General features: G+C 36.7%; 1 protein-coding gene across 1 annotated transcript; it reads right to left on the bottom strand.

Annotated features, from left to right (window-relative positions):
* Positions 1–583: 583 nt before the first annotated feature.
* tmprss4a (transmembrane serine protease 4a) lies at positions 584–12,436 on the bottom strand. Its single transcript, XM_079480811.1, has 13 exons — positions 12,079–12,436; positions 7,513–7,567; positions 7,242–7,382; positions 6,352–6,504; positions 5,916–6,045; positions 5,383–5,496; positions 5,135–5,172; positions 4,662–4,827; positions 3,599–3,768; positions 2,630–2,725; positions 2,390–2,532; positions 2,125–2,274; positions 584–2,022 (listed from the first exon to the last, which is right to left on the bottom strand). Exons 1-13 carry the CDS (start codon positions 12,082–12,084, stop codon positions 2,011–2,013), a joined length of 1,374 nt encoding a protein of 457 aa, XP_079336937.1. The 5' UTR covers positions 12,085–12,436; the 3' UTR covers positions 584–2,010.
* Between the last annotated feature and the right edge of the window lie 9,442 nt (positions 12,437–21,878).

Raw genomic sequence — 21,878 nt, 5'->3', positions numbered from 1 at the left:
AGTAGTTTAAATGTTTATTTATTTTACGTGTACAATACAAGTATTCTTTGTTCACTAAATAGAATAGACAAATTTAAAAAAGATTAAAAATGTATTCCTATCCGTAAAACCGAGACAGCCAAAATTTTTTCAAAGCTACTCTATTCCCTGCTGTATATCACCTATCAGTGCAAAAAGTTCCCTTAATTTTCATTCACTTCCAGTCCGTTTTTGAGAAAGGATCAGAGAAAGGCGTTCGAATAATTGCTGAGCTGCTAGATTTTGATCACCGGCTCCGACCGAACTCTTTAAAAGCTTACAGAAACAGACATCACTATTCAGAAAAAAGGAACAAAAGATATTGTATGTACAGCTGTTTGTCTTTAAATTTCCCTTTGTACTAACATTTGTCATATTCCCTTCTCATAAATATGCACCTCAGTAGATTTCTCTGGATTGTATAGAATAAACTACTGAATATATCAAAATCAACGTATAAAATAAAGGTTTGCACAAAAAATATAACTTGTGTTTGTTGTCTTTTGTTTACTACAGGGAGTCAAATTTGTTGTCCATTGGAAAGTTAACAGTCGGAGACAAAAATGACTGTTTACAACTTTTTATTATAATAAATCAACATGACCAACCGAAAAACATGTGTACAATATTTACAAAGAAATAACCTTATCATTTACAAAGATTGTCAATTCAACTCATCAAAAGCTTCCGCCAACAGCCTATTTACACACGTTAACCATACATCACGGAACAATGTCCATAAGTTAACAAAATCAAAGTGTACAAAACCATGTTAATTGTAATTCAAATGAAAAACATACATTTTCTGATCATTTAAACACATATTGAAAGCTATTTGAGTTTCACAACTCAATGAGAATAATTTAATACTAATCCACAATAGTTAAGGTAAACATGATTCAATGACCATGTGCACTCAGCAGCTAAATATGGTGTCACTCCGGTTTCGAGTGTTAAATCCTGTGTTAACACACAGGAACAGTGAAGTTCTGTAAATTGACAGATTTTTACATTATACTTCAGGTGCTTCAGATTCCATAGAAGAAATGTGTGAATCTATAAAGAACCTTTAACATCTGAATTTGGATTATTAAAAAGTAAGAAAGAGATGGTTCTTCAAAAAACCTTGGGCTGAATGTTTCTTCTATGACATCGCTGTGAAGAACCTTTCAAGCACCTTTACTTTTAGGAGTGTACATGAAAAACCTATAAAATAATTCTGGCAGCTGTGGCCACAGAAAAATATGTTAAATAAAAATAAAATCCCGTCCAATGACATGTTTTTCTTGTGAATTAGCATATTCACAAGAAATTTGAAATTAGCATTATTTTACAGTTTGGTGCTACATACATTAAAACAGAAAAAGCTTGTAACCGTATAAAGAATAAGAGCAACTTCAAGCGTGATACCTATATTTTTTGCACTTATACAGAAAAACATAGTTTGCAGTTGTCATGGCCAAAACTGCAATGAGGTCTCTATATCACATACCACAAAACAATATATGATTAGGTTTCTAAAGACTTCAAATCCATCACATAGATGCTCTACCACATTTTAAAGGCACCATTACATATTTTTGGCAGAGCAAAACAGCTCAAGGTTTTGACATCTTGGAGACAAAACAGCACCCTCGTGTGGCTGTTGAATGCATTTACGTTGATTCAAACTGACAAAAGTGCAGTGCTGCAGCCCACAAAAAGAGTGACAGTTTTTAAATGTCTCCTATTTAGTGTTCATATCCATACATTGTTTACTAGAGTGTGCAAATTCATCCTAATGGCATCTTCAAATGTATCACAAGATCCTGAGTGCAGACCACAGATTCCCACAATAATTCCTTGAGGTTTCCAAAGATTAAATTAGATTTTCAATTCCAAGTTTTAAACCATATACTGTATGTATAGTGCACATTTTTTCTCTTTTCTCGCACGGAAGATCTCTGGGAATCCGTGTTGAGGGTTTGTCCGAGAGGATCCTTTTTCTCAAACTCATGGAAACTCCTGGAGGCATTGGACAAACATTAATATTCACAGTCCGGCTACATTAGACATTCAACTGCAATACAGTATTTCCAATAACACCTCAAGTTCTCAAAGTCTTACCTGCATGACCGAGTGGACCCATTCGATCATCTGGTCCATGTTGGTATAAACACCAGGACGACCTGCCCTGGCACAGCCCACACCCCAGCTCACCACCCCCACCAACATCCAACGCCCAGATGAATATACCAAAGGACCACCACTATCACCCTGAGAGAGAGAGAAAATACAAGAGGTTTTTGTTCAATACCACAATAATGCTTATTGGTACATCAGTTAACCGTACAGAGAAAACGAGAAGACTGTCCTCTCCTGGCACACATACCTGGCACGCGTCTACATTGCCCTCTAGATAACCCGCACAGATCATCCTGAGATTTATGCTAGAACCGTACACTGAGGGACTTGAACACTGGACTCTGTCTATGAGAGGGATCTGAGCCTTCTGTAGGTTTGAAGACAAACTACCTGCAGAAAAACATCCAGATAAGGTTTAAAACTTGATGAAAGTGAATTTGATATTGAGGATGTAGAGGATTCAGTGATAAGAAGGGATAAAGCAAACCTTTTTCCTTCACATGTCCCCAGCCAGTTACAACTAAGTTGTCTCCTGCTTTGAGGCCGAGGTCCTGAGGAGGAAGGCACACGGGCCTACGGGTATCTGAATATAATGAAAATAAACATTATATTTACAGGTACAATTGAAGTGTACAATAACTGAAATATACAATAAAAGATTGTATCTTTTATCCAAAACTGCTACAGTATGCAGTTACAACAATGCACAGTGCGTTCAAGTATGCTATGTTTTTACATTTAAACTAATCTAAATAAAACCGTATTAAAGAAGTGTATAAAATGTGATGTAATGGTGTTTATTTATTATTATTAAAAGACAGAATAACACGAAATCCAGTTTTTACATACTGCTAAATCAGACTCATTCCATGTAACTCTCCTTAGGTACATGTGAAACATTAGAATTGTGCTGTGTTAACAATGAATATGAACTTTGATATGAGTATTGGAGGTTTGTTATTTTAAACATTTTGTTGTTGTTAATAAATGCAATTAATTTGTTATTTGCAAGAACGTTTATAATTATGTTACAGGATAAAATTGTAAATTTAGAAAAACAAAAAATGTAATATAATATTTTTTTCAGTGCTATATTTTGAATTATTGTACATGTGCCTTTTATGACATCATATTACAAAAACACAAAAATGCCAAAACATAAAAATCTATGAACATGCTGGCATCAGAAATATCCACATAAAATATGAATGAGGCAATGATAATATAAGCTGTCTCTAATGTACCTAAAGGCAGCTTCATGGTTTGCCTCCAGTCTCAACAGAAGATTCATGTATCAAAAAATTGAGTAATGCAGGAGACACAGATTGAATTTCTGGATGACAGGAATATTACGGTATGTTCCGTGGTGAATGTCATGGTGTCATTCATTCTAACTTTCCATCTTAACTTACAGTGTGATCAGCAAGTCATGTGCATGCACGTGTGGATCACGTACCTCCTACAGTAATAGGAGCTTGAAGTCTTATCATGGCGATGTCATAGTCATTCCGCGATGAAACGTAATCTCTATTGACGATGATCTTGTCCACAGAAGAAGCCCCAGAAGAGCCCAGATATGTAATTCCAGAGACCACCTTCCATCTGCCCAGATCCTTACTCCCCGCACTAAAAAACACAGTGGCAAAGCTGCATTTTTACACACTTTAATATTTGTAACCCGGTGAATCATTTTCTGTGTCTGCTTCTTTTTAACGAATCAACTAGTAAACAAATCTGAATGAACAGTTCGTTCTCTTATGAAGTCTGATTCAACTCACTGACTCGATTATCAAAAAAAGTGTTGCTTGAATGCACTGTAACTTACTATAATGCATTTGTAAGATGCTTGTAAATGTAACGTCTCATGGTGACATGAGGCTGCGTGAAAACAAAACCATTTTTTCCAATGTGTTAAAACTTTCTGTTTTGAACACGATGAATGACTAAGCTCGGGCAGCAGGTTTCTTAAACCGGCTGAACTTGTTTTAGTCAAGTAAAACTTTCGGTGTTTCTGAAACAGTGAACGATAACAATTCAATCACTGACATGAGCTGACTCATATTCTCCCTCATTCTGACTTGGAGCACAGATGTGACTGCTTTTTATATCTTGTTACACCTTTCATAGTATGAGCTATGAACAAAAGAGCTGTGAAAGAGCATTCGTTGTTATGAAATGTATTGTCATCGAGCTATTGAAAAAGAGCTGACAAGAGCTTGAATGAATGAACAAATGAAATGAGTTTCAATAACACCCACATTGTTGTAAAACAATTTGTCACATTGAATTGTGTTCATATTTTTAGTTCATAAAGTTGCTGATTATACTATAACACGGATAGTTAAAAGTCCATGTTGGTTTCAGCCATGTACACACCTACAAACGTGGCAGACTGTAGATAGTACACACTTGTCAAATCAGATATTTGATATCATCAGCTCCTTGGCAGACTGATCTATGGAACTGAGCATTTCAGATAAGAGAGACATAAAAAATACATAAATATGTTCTGTACCCACCTGTTGAAGCAGTGGGCAGCAGTGACCACCCAGCGTGGAGACACCAGTGATCCTCCACACGTGTGCTGACCGCTGTGCTGCAGACTGATCTGCCAGGGCCAGTTCTCAATGATCGCATCCTGTCCACCAACAATCCGGTCCTGGCTTCTGCTCACGCCACAGTCAGCTGGAAATAAAATAAGAATCATTAAAAAAGTCATTCAATCTAAGAAAAGAGGAAGACGTAAAAAGTGAAACATCTTTTGAATGTAATATTTCAGTGTCAACACTTCGGTCTTTCACACGCTTGGTTGTTTATTTTAACAAAACATGTTTTGGCATGTCACATTGTTCATTCTGACTCACTGCTAGTCATTCTGCATGACTGACTGTGTGAGTTATTGGAGGTTTGATCTTTAGTGTTGTGTTTGTTGGGTTATTGACACAACATCTTATGTGTTGTTGATTAAGGACGCTGTAGACCAAGTGATTACCTGAGCATGCCAACGTGACAACTGTACTGCATACCGTGCTGAGGATGAGAAAAAAGAGAAATTTTTATTTCCACATGAACAAACATGATAACGGCTCTAGTGCATTTTTATATAAAGGGAATAAAAACATGTCATTTGTTTATTTTTAGAACATCACTTCATTGTCTAATGCAATGATATTGGTTAACATGTCTCTGGATGTTTTGGGGATCACTGAATATACTGTACATATATTTATATATACTTACCGATCTGAAACTCCTGACTGAAAATTCTGTTGTTTACTTGAGCCCACAGTGCAGAAATATCTCTTCAAATCAGAGTTTAAAAGTCCTGTTTGAACTGTGCTGTACGAGGGTGTACTAAGAACAGAGACAAGACAAATGTTTGTATTTCAAATATCCTATAATCGAAAATTCACAATTTTCTCTAAATTATCTGAATTAAAGACCCCGTGAAATGAAATTTGAGTTCACTTGTTGACATCTTTAAAAAGAAATTTGAAGCAGAAAGTTTAAGGACATAGGCTTGTTTTAAAGGCCCAGTGTGTGATTTTTACTTAGAAACAAATGTATAGTATAATCCAATGTGAGTCGCTTTGGATAAAAGTGTCTGTTACTGAGCTGTTACCTTTTACATTTACGTCATTCATTTCACAATTAAATTAAAATTATATATCCGTAAATTCGTTTTCTTGGATTAAACCAATGACTTTTGCATTGCAAACTTTGACTTCTTGGGGTCTTTAAAGTGTGCATTATTTATTCAGGCTGAAACTTACACTGTGTATCCCAGAATATTGCATGCGGTCTCTGCGTGTTCTTGACTGAATCCCTCTGCACATACACTTCTCCAGTTGTTGTTAACAGGGTTGTATACCTGTAGCACATTACGAGATGAAATCAGCCGTACTATGGAGAGGAAACAAAGACAACAATGAACACTCACACTACACTGTATACTGTTTATAATGTAATTATCCATAAATAGACATTTTATTGCATATAAATGTAAACCTATTAAAGACAGTTAAAACCTTTTCGAATAATAAGAACATTTACATAGGAAAATGACAGGATAAAGAAAAAGTGCAGGTTAGGAGATACGTTTTGTTTATCTCTTAACTGGATGTGCATATATTTCTATGCATGTCTTTGGGCGGGTATGTAGGCGTGTGTGCACATGCATCTGCATGCGTGTTATTACAGGTGACTTACAGGGGAAGGTGGAGTTGGTTCCAAACTTCGTGACACAGGCTGACTCATCTTCTGCTCCGCTGCAGTCCTCTTTACCATCACAAGCATTCTCTATAGGAATGAACTTAACCGACTTGGAGCAAAAGTAATACTTGCTTTCAATCAGTTGCTTGACTGTACCACGGAAATGGATGATTTAGAAAAAGAAACAAGAGAAAAGATCAGCAACTGAGTTCAGGCAAATCTTGTTGTGTTTCATGAGTCAAAATTGTAAAAGGGCTGTCACAATATACTGGCATTGACAATAGGGAGGCTCAGAGATGACATATTTTTCTATGCAAAACACGGAATTGAGTTAGAATTTAAGGACCTCCGGTTCCATCGCTCCAAAGTCTTTGGGTTTTTTTAATGGGTTTTTAGTAAATCGCCCCAAAAAAGGTCTGTATATTTGCACTTTTTATTCTATTTATAATATTTGCATGTTTTATACGGTTTAATGTTTTCCTTTTAAAACTTTAGATTGACCAAAACTGAGAAAACAAAAATTAAACAATTTAACCGATAGCAATATATATTGATTTTAAGATACATCACAATAAAACCAATGTGGTGATTTTTCTATTTTTTATTTTAGCCTCATTTATTGAGAATATATCATATACAGTATATAATATTGTGACTGCCCTATAGGTCAAAGGTGTGACTAAAATATTTTCTCGAAATGAATGAATGAACTAACAAATGTATATTTTATGATATAGGTCTTTAGCTTCAAGCAATAGTTCCAAACTGTTCCTCCATAAAACACAAAAGTTAAAATGTTGATAACACATTTTTTCAACAAATGTAATTTTCTGTGTAAACTAGACATTCACAGTCAATCTGTAGAGGTGGGTGTCATGATAACTTACTAAAGAAAGCAGCCACAGCCAGGATGGCCAGGATTACCAAAACAATCAGGATAATAATAACGATCTTTCTTGTGGAGAACTTTTTCTGCCTTTGGGTCTTTGGAGCTGTCATGGCTTTTCTGTGTTTTCCCGGACGTGGCACTAGAGGGAAATAGGGAAGTGAATAATCTGGTTTAATTCTCGTAAAACATCGCCTGGAATATCAGGTATTACAATGACGTGTTTACAATACACGCCTGATACAATAGACCAACTAGCCAGAATACTGTACCTTGCTGTGTTGGGTTTAAAGGTCTAGTATTCTCTTCAGGCACCTGAGTTTGACCCTAAAAAATAAGAAAAAGAGATGGAATTAAAGACAGAGAGATGGGAGCAAAGAGAGAGGGAAGGTGTGAGACAATTCTGTTGTTTCCATTAACACATATGCCCTGTGGCCTTCTGACTCAACTGTACATCTCTGTATCCCTTTCCATGTTACAGGATTTTTTGCAAACTCTTCCTTGTAAACTGTCCTACTGTTCATTTTAAGTCTAAAGTTACATGGCGAGCAGTAAGAAAAACTTTGATTTAAATGTGATAGAAAACTATAGGAGACACATGGAACATAACACTCGCTTTTCAAACTGTTTATCTCTTCTGTCCATGACATTACCATGCACAAGAAGACCCCACTAACACAAAAAATAAGATATATACTATTTTGTGAAAGTGTTTGACTACACTAAACATTTATATAGTTTTAAATATTTCTGTGGAATCAAACAGAACATGTTTAACATTTTGAACAAGAATAGGTTACAACACGAAATGCTTTACTATTCAGCTCTATTTACATGTCACTTTGCAAATGTAGGCACATTTGTGATATTGACCATGCTGGGATAGTGTGAAAGAAGAGATTTTCACAAACTTTTGAGTTCATGCATTATTAAGTGCCACCTGTTCATGTCATGAAAGCACATCCTAAGCAGACATTTGTGAATGTAGGTGTTTCTTAAATGTGCATTTTGAGTTATTTACATATACGGTACAAATGCATTTATTACATATATCTTTATTAGTGTAGTCTTAGTCTTTCCAGCTGGTTATGTCAATCGTTGATATGGAAAATTAAATTAGTCCCATGGTTGCTCTGCATAGAGACCAGTGCCCTTATGACTAAGCATCTACATTTCCCTTGTGTATCTCTGCAAATATCTTTTTGTCTGGTTTTATTCTTATGTTGATATACTCCTGGTTAACCAGAGGTTTTTTGGCGGACTTTATGGAAAATACACCTCATTTAACACATTGAGTCTGTGTTTTTCCGATAATGTAAAAGGTGGCTTTTTCATTGTATTTTATACGTCTTTAAATTGACGACATTTACAAGTAAACATTGACTAAATTATTAGTTAATATTGTTCTTACTCGGTATATCTAATATGTATTCTGAGTCTATTGCATTCATGTCAATGTGACATGTTTGAAATCACTCTCCGGACTATGAGACTTTATAAAGAGAAACCTAACCTAAGCCTGCTTGTCAAACCGAGACTAACACTTACTATCTGTCAACCGATGATTCCAGGCAGTTCAGTCACCCACTCAAATAACACATAAAACACCAGCCAAAACAAACAAACATGTCCAAACAGTATACTGATATATATAGTAAGTCAACAGTCCAGCCATTCCCTTTTTATATTGAATGAAGTATAAATTAAGATATAACTGATCAGTCGTGTCAAACACAGACAATATTATTTTATAACATAATTGAGCTCTATTGAACGAAAGTATAAATAAAGTTTGATCTCTAGAGTTTGTGATTTTTTACATGCATTAATGATGAATAACATTACTTTAGGTCACATTTTAACGGCAAATGACTCACTTGATTAAAAACTAAATCGTTGTATGTAATTAGTTAAAGCAGATTTCTTTAATGGTATAATATATGACACTTTAACTATAAAAAGGTTTCATTGGGTGTCACCAATAATTCATTCTGACCAGGTGCAGATTTCTACCTGCTCAAATGAAATACTTTAAAGAATGCTGTGGGACAGGCTATGAATCTGTGAGCTTGTACTGGTGCATCATATGTACAACAAACCAGAGATTTGTCCTTGACTACTCACACAAAATAAGTTTTCCTAACACAAAACATTCAGTCTACATGAGTTACATCCATCATGTGAAACTGTTCCACACTGTCATCGAATATAAGAGTCAGGTTTGTGGGGTGTGTTTGTTTGAAAGTTAATGAACCGCAATGAAGTGACACACCTTATAGATTGACGCTTTTTCAAAGGAGATCATAATTAATAATGTATTGTACCACATTTAAACAATGCCCTCAGGAAACTCCTTATTTCTCAATTAATTTTGTGGGTATAATATTGCAGTTATGATAGAAAAAAAAATATTCCTTATTGGGTGTGTAATTTATAGGCAAATTTGCTTGTTACCCATTGTTTTTTATTTGTCTTGTGGGGTTTATTTATACTATTAATATATATTATGTTTTTCATACATATTTATATATAATTTTTTTAAACTTTGGTATATTGTTGTTTTATTACTCAGCCAAAGTTCGGGGGTCTGGTCGACCCACAGCATGATCACATGTATAAAAAGATGCTATTTAAAACATGTACACTGTAATATTTAAAGTTGTATTTTTGGGGATTTTTAACATCTGTGAAATGGATAAAAATGGTTGAGGTAGAAAACAAATATATATTTTTTTAATGTTTAGGCTATAATGGGTCTCACAGCCCTGAACACTATACAGGGGTTAATCTGTTTAATTTTAAAATTTATTTCATATTTATGGTTGGAAACATGTCAGAAATATTACATCTATACAATACATCTTTATTTGAAGACGTTGGTTCCAAAATGAGATTTTTTTATTGTGCATTCCAATTAATAGCAAGCAAACTGCAGTTGGTTTGTTTTTATTTAGGATCTTTTAAAAACAGAGTTATCTCATTTTGGAGCCAAACTCTTCATTTAGACTTCACAAATGTTGGTAGCTGGGTGACAGAAACTGCTAAATTTGACCTCCTGAGGTTGACAATTGACTTTTTCTGAAAGCGAAGCCCCTTTCATATCCTCAGTATGGAAAATGTATTTACACAAGTGGAGATAATGAAATTGGAACCCGTAGTTCCCCTTTAGAAAATACTGAAACCACATAGACAGTGCCATAGTGACAAAGAGAATCAGAAATCAAACAGCGAACCGGAAGGTGGAACTTAATCTAAACTGATCATCGTCACATGAGGAGATCAGAGCGAGTCACCCAGGTATGCAAATAACCCATGGGGGTTTAATAAGAGACCGATACCTAAAGCAAACGATAGAAACATTTCAAGCATTCACTGATCTTAATTGCAAATGACCCATATTGTGTTGATGCACAGACCAAAAGATTTCGAACCAGACAGGGAGTGAAACAAACATAAAAACACAATCTTGTAAAACAGGATCATCTATTTGTGGCCTATGATTGACAGTTGACTAGACACTATGTCAATATCAAACAATGTCCAATGCCATGTAGAAGAATTATGAATAGTTGAAAGTTCGATCAATATCAAGCTGTTCCTTCCAGTACATTTGGATCGATGAGAATACGCAGAGAAAAGTGTAGAAAAAGACAAAATATGTATTTAAAAATATTTATCCAGCATAAAACAGAGCAAATTTTAGTTGGTTCCAGTTGATATATTCTAATAGTTTCATATGGTCTGTTTGTCTGGTATTGTTATTTACATTTATTTTGCATATGCTTTTAACCAAAAATGACTCGCAGGTAATTCAAGGTAAACATTGTTATCGGTTTGTGTGTGAATTGAACTCGAGACCTTTACACTGCGGCACAATGTGCTACAAACCTAGACACAGGCACACCAATGAACCTTTGAAAGACTGGTTTGACAAAAAACGACACCAGCAGAGCCCGTGTTGACTGTTTGCCATTTTAAGTGCCGTTGGAATCAAACCGCTCTAGACCAGAAGAGACATGCTCACTACACCTGACTGACCCAAATTTCCTTTGGTGAGGTCAAAGGTGACTGATGCCAAATCAGATTAAATACACGGACCAACCCAGAAAACAAAACTGCAGTTCAGCTTTTTTTAATATAGCGTCTCCGTTTTAGCAGAAATACAGATCTCATACGGATCTTCCGCAGGAACGTGTTTTAAATCTATTCAAATGACTTAAATGCAAAGTAGGCCATGAAACAATGCTTTAGTGGTAGTAACAAAGCATACAAGTTGCGCGAGAGTTTAAGTTTGTAATACTAAAAACAATGTTTAGAAGTAAAACAGCATTTTACAGTGATTAACAAAGATGTGCTGGTCTTGCAATCTTCAACACAAAAATCCAGTTTAAAATGTGAAATGCATGTGGAAAGCTATTGTCTATATATATTAACACTAACAACCACACTAAACTGCGCCCAGTGCTCATTATGTATTTATGAAAAGATGAGATTTTACTTTTGGGTAATACTGTATACGTTATATGTGTTTCAAGCTAAATTAAAAGTAAAAAATATAAAGCAAATGTTCAGCAGAAGATGCAATTCAATGGAATAACTTTTTTGTGCAATATAATGTATACAGTATAGCCTATACGGCAAACATTCACACATTCTTCCACAGCATTTACAAAGCAATTACAACTCCTTTACCTACTATAAATGCCCGATTTCATTTTCCAAGATACAAAAACATTTGTGTTTTTTACATGCATTTACTATATTCTTTGTTTCTAAACCAGCTCCAGCATGCCACTTTTGATAATGTTACGGCAAGCAAAACATATGTTCACACTCACCTTCATGGTTATATTGTTGTTGTTGACGTGCTCTTGCACTCTGCTATTCGTAGCGCCCACAGCAGATTGGGCAGTAGAGACCACACAAGCCACGTCTATGCCTACAGGAACACACCTAACTATCTGATCTCTGTCCTCAGTGTTTCTTTAAACAACCACTGCTACCTGATCCACCTGAGCTCTATTTCCAACTGGCTCTGCTAGACTGTGTTTAAAAGGTTCCGCCCAGCTGACTTCAGTTCTGTGTAGATTTGTTTGGAGCGTCTCAGCCCCCGTCCCAAATCCTCACCTATGTAACCCCACACCTCGCCCATTTACCTAGATCCTCCCTCTTCTCTCCTGCATTCACTTCCTCCTCATGATTTCTGGGAGGGATTACAAACTGACATGGGATGATGCAGACATTGACACCTCACAAGGCACGTTGCTTGACGTGCGTAGGAAAACCAGTTTTACTTTTTCCCGGATCTACTGTATCTATGGACCTCTTACCGTAGTTTATCAGCATTACGATGACACTGTTTTTCTGGTTTTCAAACGAGGACAGCTCACAAAACATGATGTGTCAACGAGTTTGGAAATTTCATAATTTTACCGCAAACATCGCGTCGCTTCGTCATTCCAGAGTTAAGGATACATCACTTTTTATCCACTTTTTTTGTTTTGTTATTAACAGACTACACTGAATTTTAAATTATTATTAAAATATTAAATAAATAGATCAATGTTCATGACTCTCAAATGGTGTTCATGTTTGATTCACTTCATTTCATGTCTGTTCAGTTGAATCCAGTTCCATAATTGTCATGGCTTAAATGTAACCAAACGGAAATTCACATATACATGTGTGTATGTTACTCCCTTCTCCAAAGACTGAAGCCACCTGAACTCGATTATTAGATTAAACTTTGCTCTGGTCGCAATGCAAAGTCAGCCAAAGAATGAATCATTAATAGCTCCTATAATTAGCTCCTTTGATCAAGAAAATTGTTGTAAAGTTCACTTTGACAACACACTGCCCTTTACACTTCTCTTTGTGCAAAAAAATATATCCAGTTGATATTAAAGGAATAGTTCACCTTCACAATGAAAATAATGTCACCATTTATTCACCCTGTTGTCATTTTAAATCAGTGCGGTTTTCTTTCTTTTGCAGAACACAAAAGTAGATATTTTGAAAAATGTTGCTAACCAAAAACCGTTGGTCCCCATTGACTTCCATTGTATGGACACAAAACCAATTCAAGTCAATGTGGACCAACAGTTTTCTGTTACCAACATTGTTTTAAATATTTTCTTTGGGATTCTGTGTAAACTATTAATTTAACTTCTCTCTAATATAGAGATAAATCTATCAAATAAAACATTTATGTCCATTACAATGAATGGACACCACGACTAAAGCATGATAAATTTGTGTGTTTTAACCACGTGAACCATCCGAATCATCCTTAAAGGACATAAACTGTAGATAAAGAACTTACTGTGACATTGCAGGAATGTCCTCGTGTTTCTGTTTAGGGTCAGGTCAGAATTTGACCTCTAGTTGATGAGCGTGACCCCATGTCTTTTTGGGCACTGTCAGTGACAAGTGAAACTCAAAGACAAGACTTTTCTTTAACCCAGAGAGAGCAGAGAGTTGTTTGCCGTGGCATTAACAGCTCATTGAAGACATCATCATTACAAAGCCTGTTAATCTGCCTCTGTTATGATATAGAGATAATAACATGCCATGTGTGCCAATGACTCACTTTGTTTTTATGTTTCAAATTGGTCTAAAATTGAACAAGAATGTGAAAAACAAGGTGACAAAACTAGTAAGAAGGCTGCTTGGTTTGCTTATATTGTATATATATTACTGGAAATTAAACTAATGATATGTTTTTATATAAATGTTATTAATGCTAAAATACAATTGATTTTTTTACCTTTACGGAACAATGGATGTTTTGGGATTATGTCTGACTGATCATTTACCACATTAGATTGCCTCACATGACAACATTTTGGAGGTTTTCAATATTTCACAATATTTATATTTGTGTGTCCTGTTTCTTTGACAAGCCCAAGCTGATAAACACTGTAAATACATCCTTCCGGAAGCACAGTGTAATGAAGGTGTAGAGGTAGTTTTTACCATAAACATTGTTGTGATGAAATTTATCTTTTTAATCTTAAACAAGGCAATAAGAAGTCCAGTCTACTTCATTTTAATAATATGATAATAATTTGACAATTTATTTTATGGAATTCATCATAAATATATTAAAAAAATTGTTAAATTATTAGGATCTATATGTTAATATTAATTATGGTAGTCAAAAAAAGTTTGCAACTTACCGGTTTAAAGAAATCTCATGTAGTTTATTCCAAAAGGGATCTACGCCGAATTAAAACAGCAAGTTGTGTTGTATCCTGGATCTTTCCCTCTCTGTGTCTTACTTCCTTTGTGGTGAGTGAGTCTTTTATTTGGCAAACCCATCCATATAGCCAACATACACCAATCGACACCTGTGTTCAACCCCTGCCTTTTTCTTTCTATTTCTCACTCTAAACTGTGACGTGTTTTTTTAACAGGAAGTTTTTTCATCATAAAATCTCACCTTTACGGAAATAGCCTTGTATGAAATCAGATATAAGGAAGTGTTAATGGTTATTGGAACTGTCAACTAATTTCTTGATATCTGATATATAGGAAAATGCGCTCACTTTGCTGTTTAGCATAGTATCTGTGTGAGAGGAGTTACCTGTTGACAGGTACTGTACATGTCTAGATGTGTTGCATTTAAAGTAAACATTTTACAGCCCAGAGACCTCAAAGAGAGAGGGTCTTATGCAGCAAGTGGGTGTGTTTCATATTAGTAACAAACTTATCTATTTTCCTAAAAGTTTTGTGTCTCTATACATAGATAAATGCAACCATTTGCCCGATCGACTTGAAATGCGATATGGTGAATCTCTGTGTAATATACCATGATTGGTGTATCTCAAAAAACATATCCGCCAAGGAAATTTGTGCACTCATTAGAGCAGGTTAATAGAAGCCGATCGGAACGAATCTCACTGGGCTTATTTGACTCATGGTCCTAAAGGTCTGCAAGAAATTAAATCGACCACCGGGGGGGGGCGACATAAAGTTTTTAGATGCATTGTGTACACCTGTCGTTTGACACACACACATAAAATATTGATATCAAACGAACACGGAACATTTAGTGGTTTAATAAATGCAAATACCCAAATGTCAAAAATATCACTGGAAAACGCTGAAAAATGCAATAAAAGTTGGATATGGTTATTTGTTTGGCTTGTCTGAGTATATATGCTTATAACTTCTAAACGAAATGAGATATCTTCACCATATATGACGTTCACACTCGGAGGACCCACAAAAAAGTGGCTGGGCCACTTGAAGCCTTATAGCTCCACCTATGGTCCAGTTGACTGTTAAAAAACCCGTTTTGGCTGTCGGTGGTCATTTACATAGAGGAATAAGATATTTCCAGACTTGTTAAGTTAGCCTTTTTTAGGCCTTTTCATGTAATTATCATAAAATTTTTAACTTTGCCATTTGTAACACTGCCATTTCAAATGGATGTGACCAATTGAACCTGAAAGGCTGATTCTTCTCATGTGTACTATATATGCATTGTGTATAAGAATGCGTAGTCTGTGAATGGATATTGACCACACCTGTCATTTTTCTGGGTGCGGGGGACTATCGTCTGATCAGACGAACGTGTTATCAATGCGAATGCATGCAACACGAATGCTATGCGCAACCTTCCCGGTCAACAGAATTAACCACGCGAAGCACCCCAACCAAAACACCACCAGTATAAAGTGCATTCTCATATATTTCTGATCTTCTGTTCAAATATGTTAAAGCAGTAAAGCACTAATTTGACACCCAAAAGACAACACACCACTTCTGCATTGTAAAATCTGACCAAACTATATGAAGTGTTTAAAATCAATGAAACGTGCACCATGTAGGCCTACTGATGGTGCTCGTCAAACAAGTTGACCAGAAATAACGCTGACCCGTTGCATGTTGCTGTCTGATATGATGCTCTACAGAAAAAACTCGTGAATTTTCGTGTAACAGCCACGACAATTCTGATCGAAAGACAACCGAGCTCAGACTTACTTATAAAATAGGGGTGTGTTTTGCAACACACAGAGAAGCGGAAGAAATAGAAGAATTACACTTACTAAGACGGCCTGCTTTTACAACAGAATGCATAACATCTGCACTGATTTCCTTCGCATCCAGAGACGATCTCTACCTCCACTAGAATAGAATTTGTGCCATTGTAACAAGATCCATAAAAGGGAAGGTAGGAGACAGGAACCGGTGAACATAAAATAACTTTTAATGAATAAAATCAAAGGTAAATAAACGCACACAAATCGCAACATAAAATCCAGGCTGGTCCTCTCTCACTGACGGTCCGGTCGCTTGTCCTCTTATGCTCCCAATCTCCTCCTTGATACGAGGCCTCGAATCCTGGCTCTCGTCCTGCCTACCTCACTTCAGCCATCAACCAGGGTCAGGCTCAGGACAAGTAAATTGTCCATCTCAGAGTAAAATGAAAATGTATGATTCTGCAAATTTCTTAAAATATTCAAACAATCTATATTAATAATACAAATAATACACAGAAAATTGTGCAACAATAACATTAGTGGTAATGTGATTAATTTACATAATATTGCTGTGACAATAAGGGTTGTTTCTATTTAAATAGCTCTGTTCCCACATCTAGTATAACATTTACATTTACATTTATTCATTTGGCAGACGCTTTTATCCAAAGTATAAGGGGTCCCTGCTCCATGCATCTCTGATCTAAGGGGTCCTTGCCCCGAAAAACATTGAAGACCCCTGCTCTAAACATACTGCAGGTCTCTCAACTATCATTCACTGTGAGACACACAAATTTCTGTCTGCTCACATGTTCACACACCACACCTTGCATTTCTTACGCCGAAAAATAAGAGATGACTCGTCCCGCTTTATGCAATTAACGGACGAAACGTGTCCATTCAGCATTACGTTCGAATGAAATATTCTTTCGTAATGACCAATCAGAAGTTTAGATGAGTTAACCGGCGTAGAACAGTTTGTTGCGGCTCGCTCGCAGTGAGCAGACACGATCAGTCAGACTCATTTACTATAATAGGAGTTTAATTCATGGAGTCACTTTCATCCTTTATAACACGAGATTATAGCTGAAGTTAATGACCTTTATCCTTTGCTTTCTGTTTAATTCCTGTTCAAATAAACGTTTCTTTTTTTATGCTGCTAAGAGACAATGTGAATATTTATTAATGCAAAAATGCTATATAATTAATCACAAACAGTTTGTCCGATAAGAGTATATTTAACCTATAAGAGTATGACACACAAAAAAGATTTTAATGTATAATCATAATTACAATACCAAAAGTAACAATAATGTTTTTTTATCTATTTTTTATACTTATGACATGTGATCATAAGCTCCTCTGACTCAAAGACATCAGCATCAGCCTTAAAAGGACAGTTCACCAAATGATGAAAATTCTGTTAAACCTTTACTGTTAAAAGGTCGCTGGTTCTAATCTCAGTGCCAGCAGGTCATGACTGAAGTGCCCTTGAGCAAGGCACCTTACCCCTGATTGCTCTGCAGTAATGTGTCACTGTAAAAAAAAAAACCTACTCGTAAGTTGCTTTGGATAAAAGCATCTGCCAAATGAATAAATGTTAATGTACTCACCATCAGATTTTTCCAACCCTGTTTAAATGTATTTGTTCTGCTAAACACAAAGGACGATATTTCGAAGAATATCAGAAACCAAACAGATCTCATCCCCGATTTACTGCCATAGTATGGTAAAAGAAATACAATGGGAGCCATTTATATTTTTTCAGATTTACCAACTAGAAGGCTACAACTTGTATTTGTACTAGTCAATTATAACAATAGTAAAATTTAACGGCTAAAAATAATGGGGCTTTGAATGGATCCTCTCCCAACAGATGCGATCTCACTCCAAACGTTTGATAAAACTCGAGAGCCCTAAAAATGTATCAATGGAGAAATATAGCATTGGTCTATCTCTAAATTAAAGTCATACATCTTTGTCATGAAAATGTATACATATGGTGTGTCTGTGTTGAAACACTTTGAAGTTAAACATTCATATTTCTAAATGGCTTTAAAATAAATTCTTGAAATAAAAAGTAATGAATAATCTCACTCCCAATTTAGAGAATCATGCATATCACTGGTAATGATGACTTTGCAATTATGGTTGCTTTCATGACTTAAACACATCAAGCATCCCTAAAATCTTCTTTTGTACTTAGGAGTGAATGGATCGAAAGAATAATGTGAACAAAGCATTTATCAGCACCGTGACACAATGATGATGATGTAAAAAAACTATGAAGTGATACTAAAATGTAACCTTTTAGAAAACCAGGATGATGTTGATATGAAACGACCGTAGTGTAGTCTGTTTATAGTTAGCTTTTTACTTCTTTTCTGGCTATTGTATTAAGGCTTCAAAGGTAACAAATGTTGTGTTAATCTGTAACGATTATCTAGATAGACAAAACATGTATTTATCATAAACCTTTGTTAATTACAGAGCTTCTTTTTTGCTATTTTCCAAAGGTATATTGGAAAATCTATTGGCTTTCAATTGAGGGAACTTGTGAGGCTTTTGGGTAAGCCTACAAAAATATGTAATCTTTGCTGTACACTATTGACAAACTAGACATTCACAAACAAGAAACAGGAACATAAGGTGCATTCCAAATTGCGCACTTATGCACAATTCTACCCCATTTTGTAGTATAAATAGTGTGAGTAGTGCGTTCACATTGAAATTCCTCAAAAAAAACAAGAGCACTTTAAACAGGGGCGATTCTAGGATTTTCATTTTAGGGGGGCTCAGCCCCCAATAAGGGTATGATTAAAAAAATATTATTTGACTATTATGGTAGTTTTAACATTATGTAAACTGCAATTACAAGAACTGCACCGATGCAGATGTCATATCATAGCAATCTATCAATAAATGCGCACGCACGCACGCACGCACACACACACACACACACAAACACACACACACACACCTTGTACTCTGTGATGTTCGCTCTGCTCGGCGCCCCTGCGGATTGAAAAACGCACTGAATCCATGCAGACTCAGATCAGGGGAGGAGCCGAAACTTGACGCAGCGCGCCGCCGTTACAAATTATTTTTTAAAGGGGACTGAAGCGATCACAAATTAAGGGGCTGAAGCCCCCCTAAAAAGCGCCTAGCAACGCCCCTGACTTTAAGTAACTGATATATGAAAATATGAAATGTTGAACTCTGGACACTTCACGTAATCAATGGTCAAAGTTACGTAGCAGAAGGGAGGTGGGGCTATCAGACACTGCTTGACCAAAACTCTCCTTAAGATTGACAACACTTCAATCCGATGATGACTAAAGTAATGCAGGGCAAAACAGATGAAAACTACCTTAATTGTACAATGTGCAGTTGATATTTATTCACAAGCTATGTGCCGTGTGATTGAAGTCATTTGCACTTGTCTGGGAAGCCGGAAGAAGAGATCGCACTTCAATACCTCAAAACATTGTTTTACTGTTAATTGTTATTTTTTATTTTATTGTAAAGTTAGGGTTACGGTTGGGGTAGATGTAGACATTAGCTAATGTAATTTATTGTAGTTTTATGGCGAGATTTTGCATCACTTCCGGCCGTAGCTGGGAAACATTGACTTGAGAACCTATCATCTCCGATTCTGCTTTTGAAAAGGCCAATGAACTTGGCGAATGAGGTGTGCCCATTCATTCATTCACTTTTTGGACTGAGGAAACTGAGAGGCACTCTCGTTCGTTGCAGCCGGCCTGCGCAGAACCTGCCGCATGATGGACACAATGTTCCGTTCCCTCCATCAGGGAACTGAGGTTACATCCGTTACCAAGATGTTCCCTTGCTGTTTGTCTCTCAACGTTTTTTCTTTAGATACCGGCGACAGGGGGATCTAACAGTATCCTTTTGTTAAATCCAGTGTCGAATAAAAAGAGTGGTGCACAGCCAATCAAGCCCTTCATCAACCTGTGGCATTGGATAAGCTTCGAATTTCGACACAGCATTAACTCTGTGATACTCCACACAGAACCGGATCGAGCCGTCCGTTTTAGGTACTAAAACTATTGGCCTCGCCCAGTCGCTGTTGGACTCTTCTATTACCCATTGCCCGTTCTATTGCCCGTTCAAACAGGTCGAGGAAGGCTTCGGGATCCTCCTCTTGGCCTATTTTATTCAGCAGCTGGTGTGCCTGAACCTCCCGGTCCATCCAGCTCCGGAACCTCCCGCGGTCCTCTTGTTGGGCTTGTAGGATGGCTTGGAATTGTCCCTCATGGTCGTACCTGAGCTACAGCAAGGCCTGGTGTTGCTCCTGGTGATGGGCCGCGAGAGAAGAAATCACGTTCGCAGATTGCATGGTGGCGGTAGCCTTCCGACTTCCTTCCCGGGTTGCGGCACCACTGTAACACGGTTCAAAGGATGAGGAAGGAAGAAGACGGGATCAGCTGGACTGCTACTGGCTTTATTGCAGAACACACACAGTTCAATAACTCAACAAAAGTGAACGCTCTCTCGCCATCTTCCATACACGTAAATTAACCAAAGTCTCTGTGAAGCTTCCCCTCTCTCTCACAGGTAAGTATGTTAGCCAGTCAGCAGTCCGCCTGTCTCTCGGGTTGCCTTGCTTCCCCGTCGACTTTGCTCAAACTTAATCTATGTCCTGAAGTCCTGTTATGTTTTCCAAAAACAATTGAAATAGATCAGTTCCATGCCTTCTAATACATGTCAGCTTGACGTTTGAGCATTTTAAACAGGTTTTAAGAGTGAAGTTCAATGAGTAGCATGTGACAGGTTGTGGTTTTTTGACTTCTTGTCTGTGTGTTCAAAACATTCTCAGAATTTTGAAACTAAACGTTACATCCAAGCCACTGCTTGTGTGACCAACGCCTTATTTTTTCATGAAATCTACACAGTACTGTAAACAAACAGAAACAGGTGCACAAGGGGAAGCCCCATCATGGGAATATCCTTCCTTTACAAACAGATGCCTTGTCCTTTATTGATCTTCCCCCACACACCACATTTGACTTACTACACTTTAGTGAAGAAAAAATATGTAGGTCTGATCTGCAAGTTGATTCATAGCGAAACAAGTGACATTCAAAATCCACTGTAGGTGGACTGATTTCACATGTACCAAAAAGTTGATTTTATTTTGAATGTTGAATGATGTATCCTTACATAAACAATTAAGCTATCCCCCTTTTCAGGGCATGACCCCCAGTACAAATATAAGCTGTATAGCCATATTGTCACGATCGTCAGCTGAAGTGCCCATGAACTCCAGTAGAGGGCACTCCAATCAGGACTCTGGCATGTTGTATCCATTCCCAACTCCATTTCCCATAACCCTGTGTTCCCCATTACCACTCCCCTATACTGTGTTTGGACTCTCAATCAGGGCGAAGTCTTGTTTAGCCTGTCTAGCATTTCCAAGCGGTTCAGTGTGTTTGGTCCTCCCGTGTCTTATCTTGGATTGTTTATTCCGACTGTGATTCTCTGCTGCCTGCCTCGACCTCTGCTTGCTATTGTTTCTGATTTTTGATATCCCCTGACATACCTGATGCTGTTCTCTGATCTCTATGTGTTTGACCATTCGGTATATTAAAATACTGCATATGGATCCGAACGTCTCTGACTCCATGTTA

This window comes from Barbatula barbatula (genome assembly GCF_947034865.1).
Source record: "Barbatula barbatula genome assembly, chromosome: 19".
Taxonomy (NCBI): Eukaryota; Metazoa; Chordata; class Actinopteri; order Cypriniformes; family Nemacheilidae; genus Barbatula; species Barbatula barbatula.
This window is presented reverse-complemented; position numbering and strand designations above follow the sequence as displayed.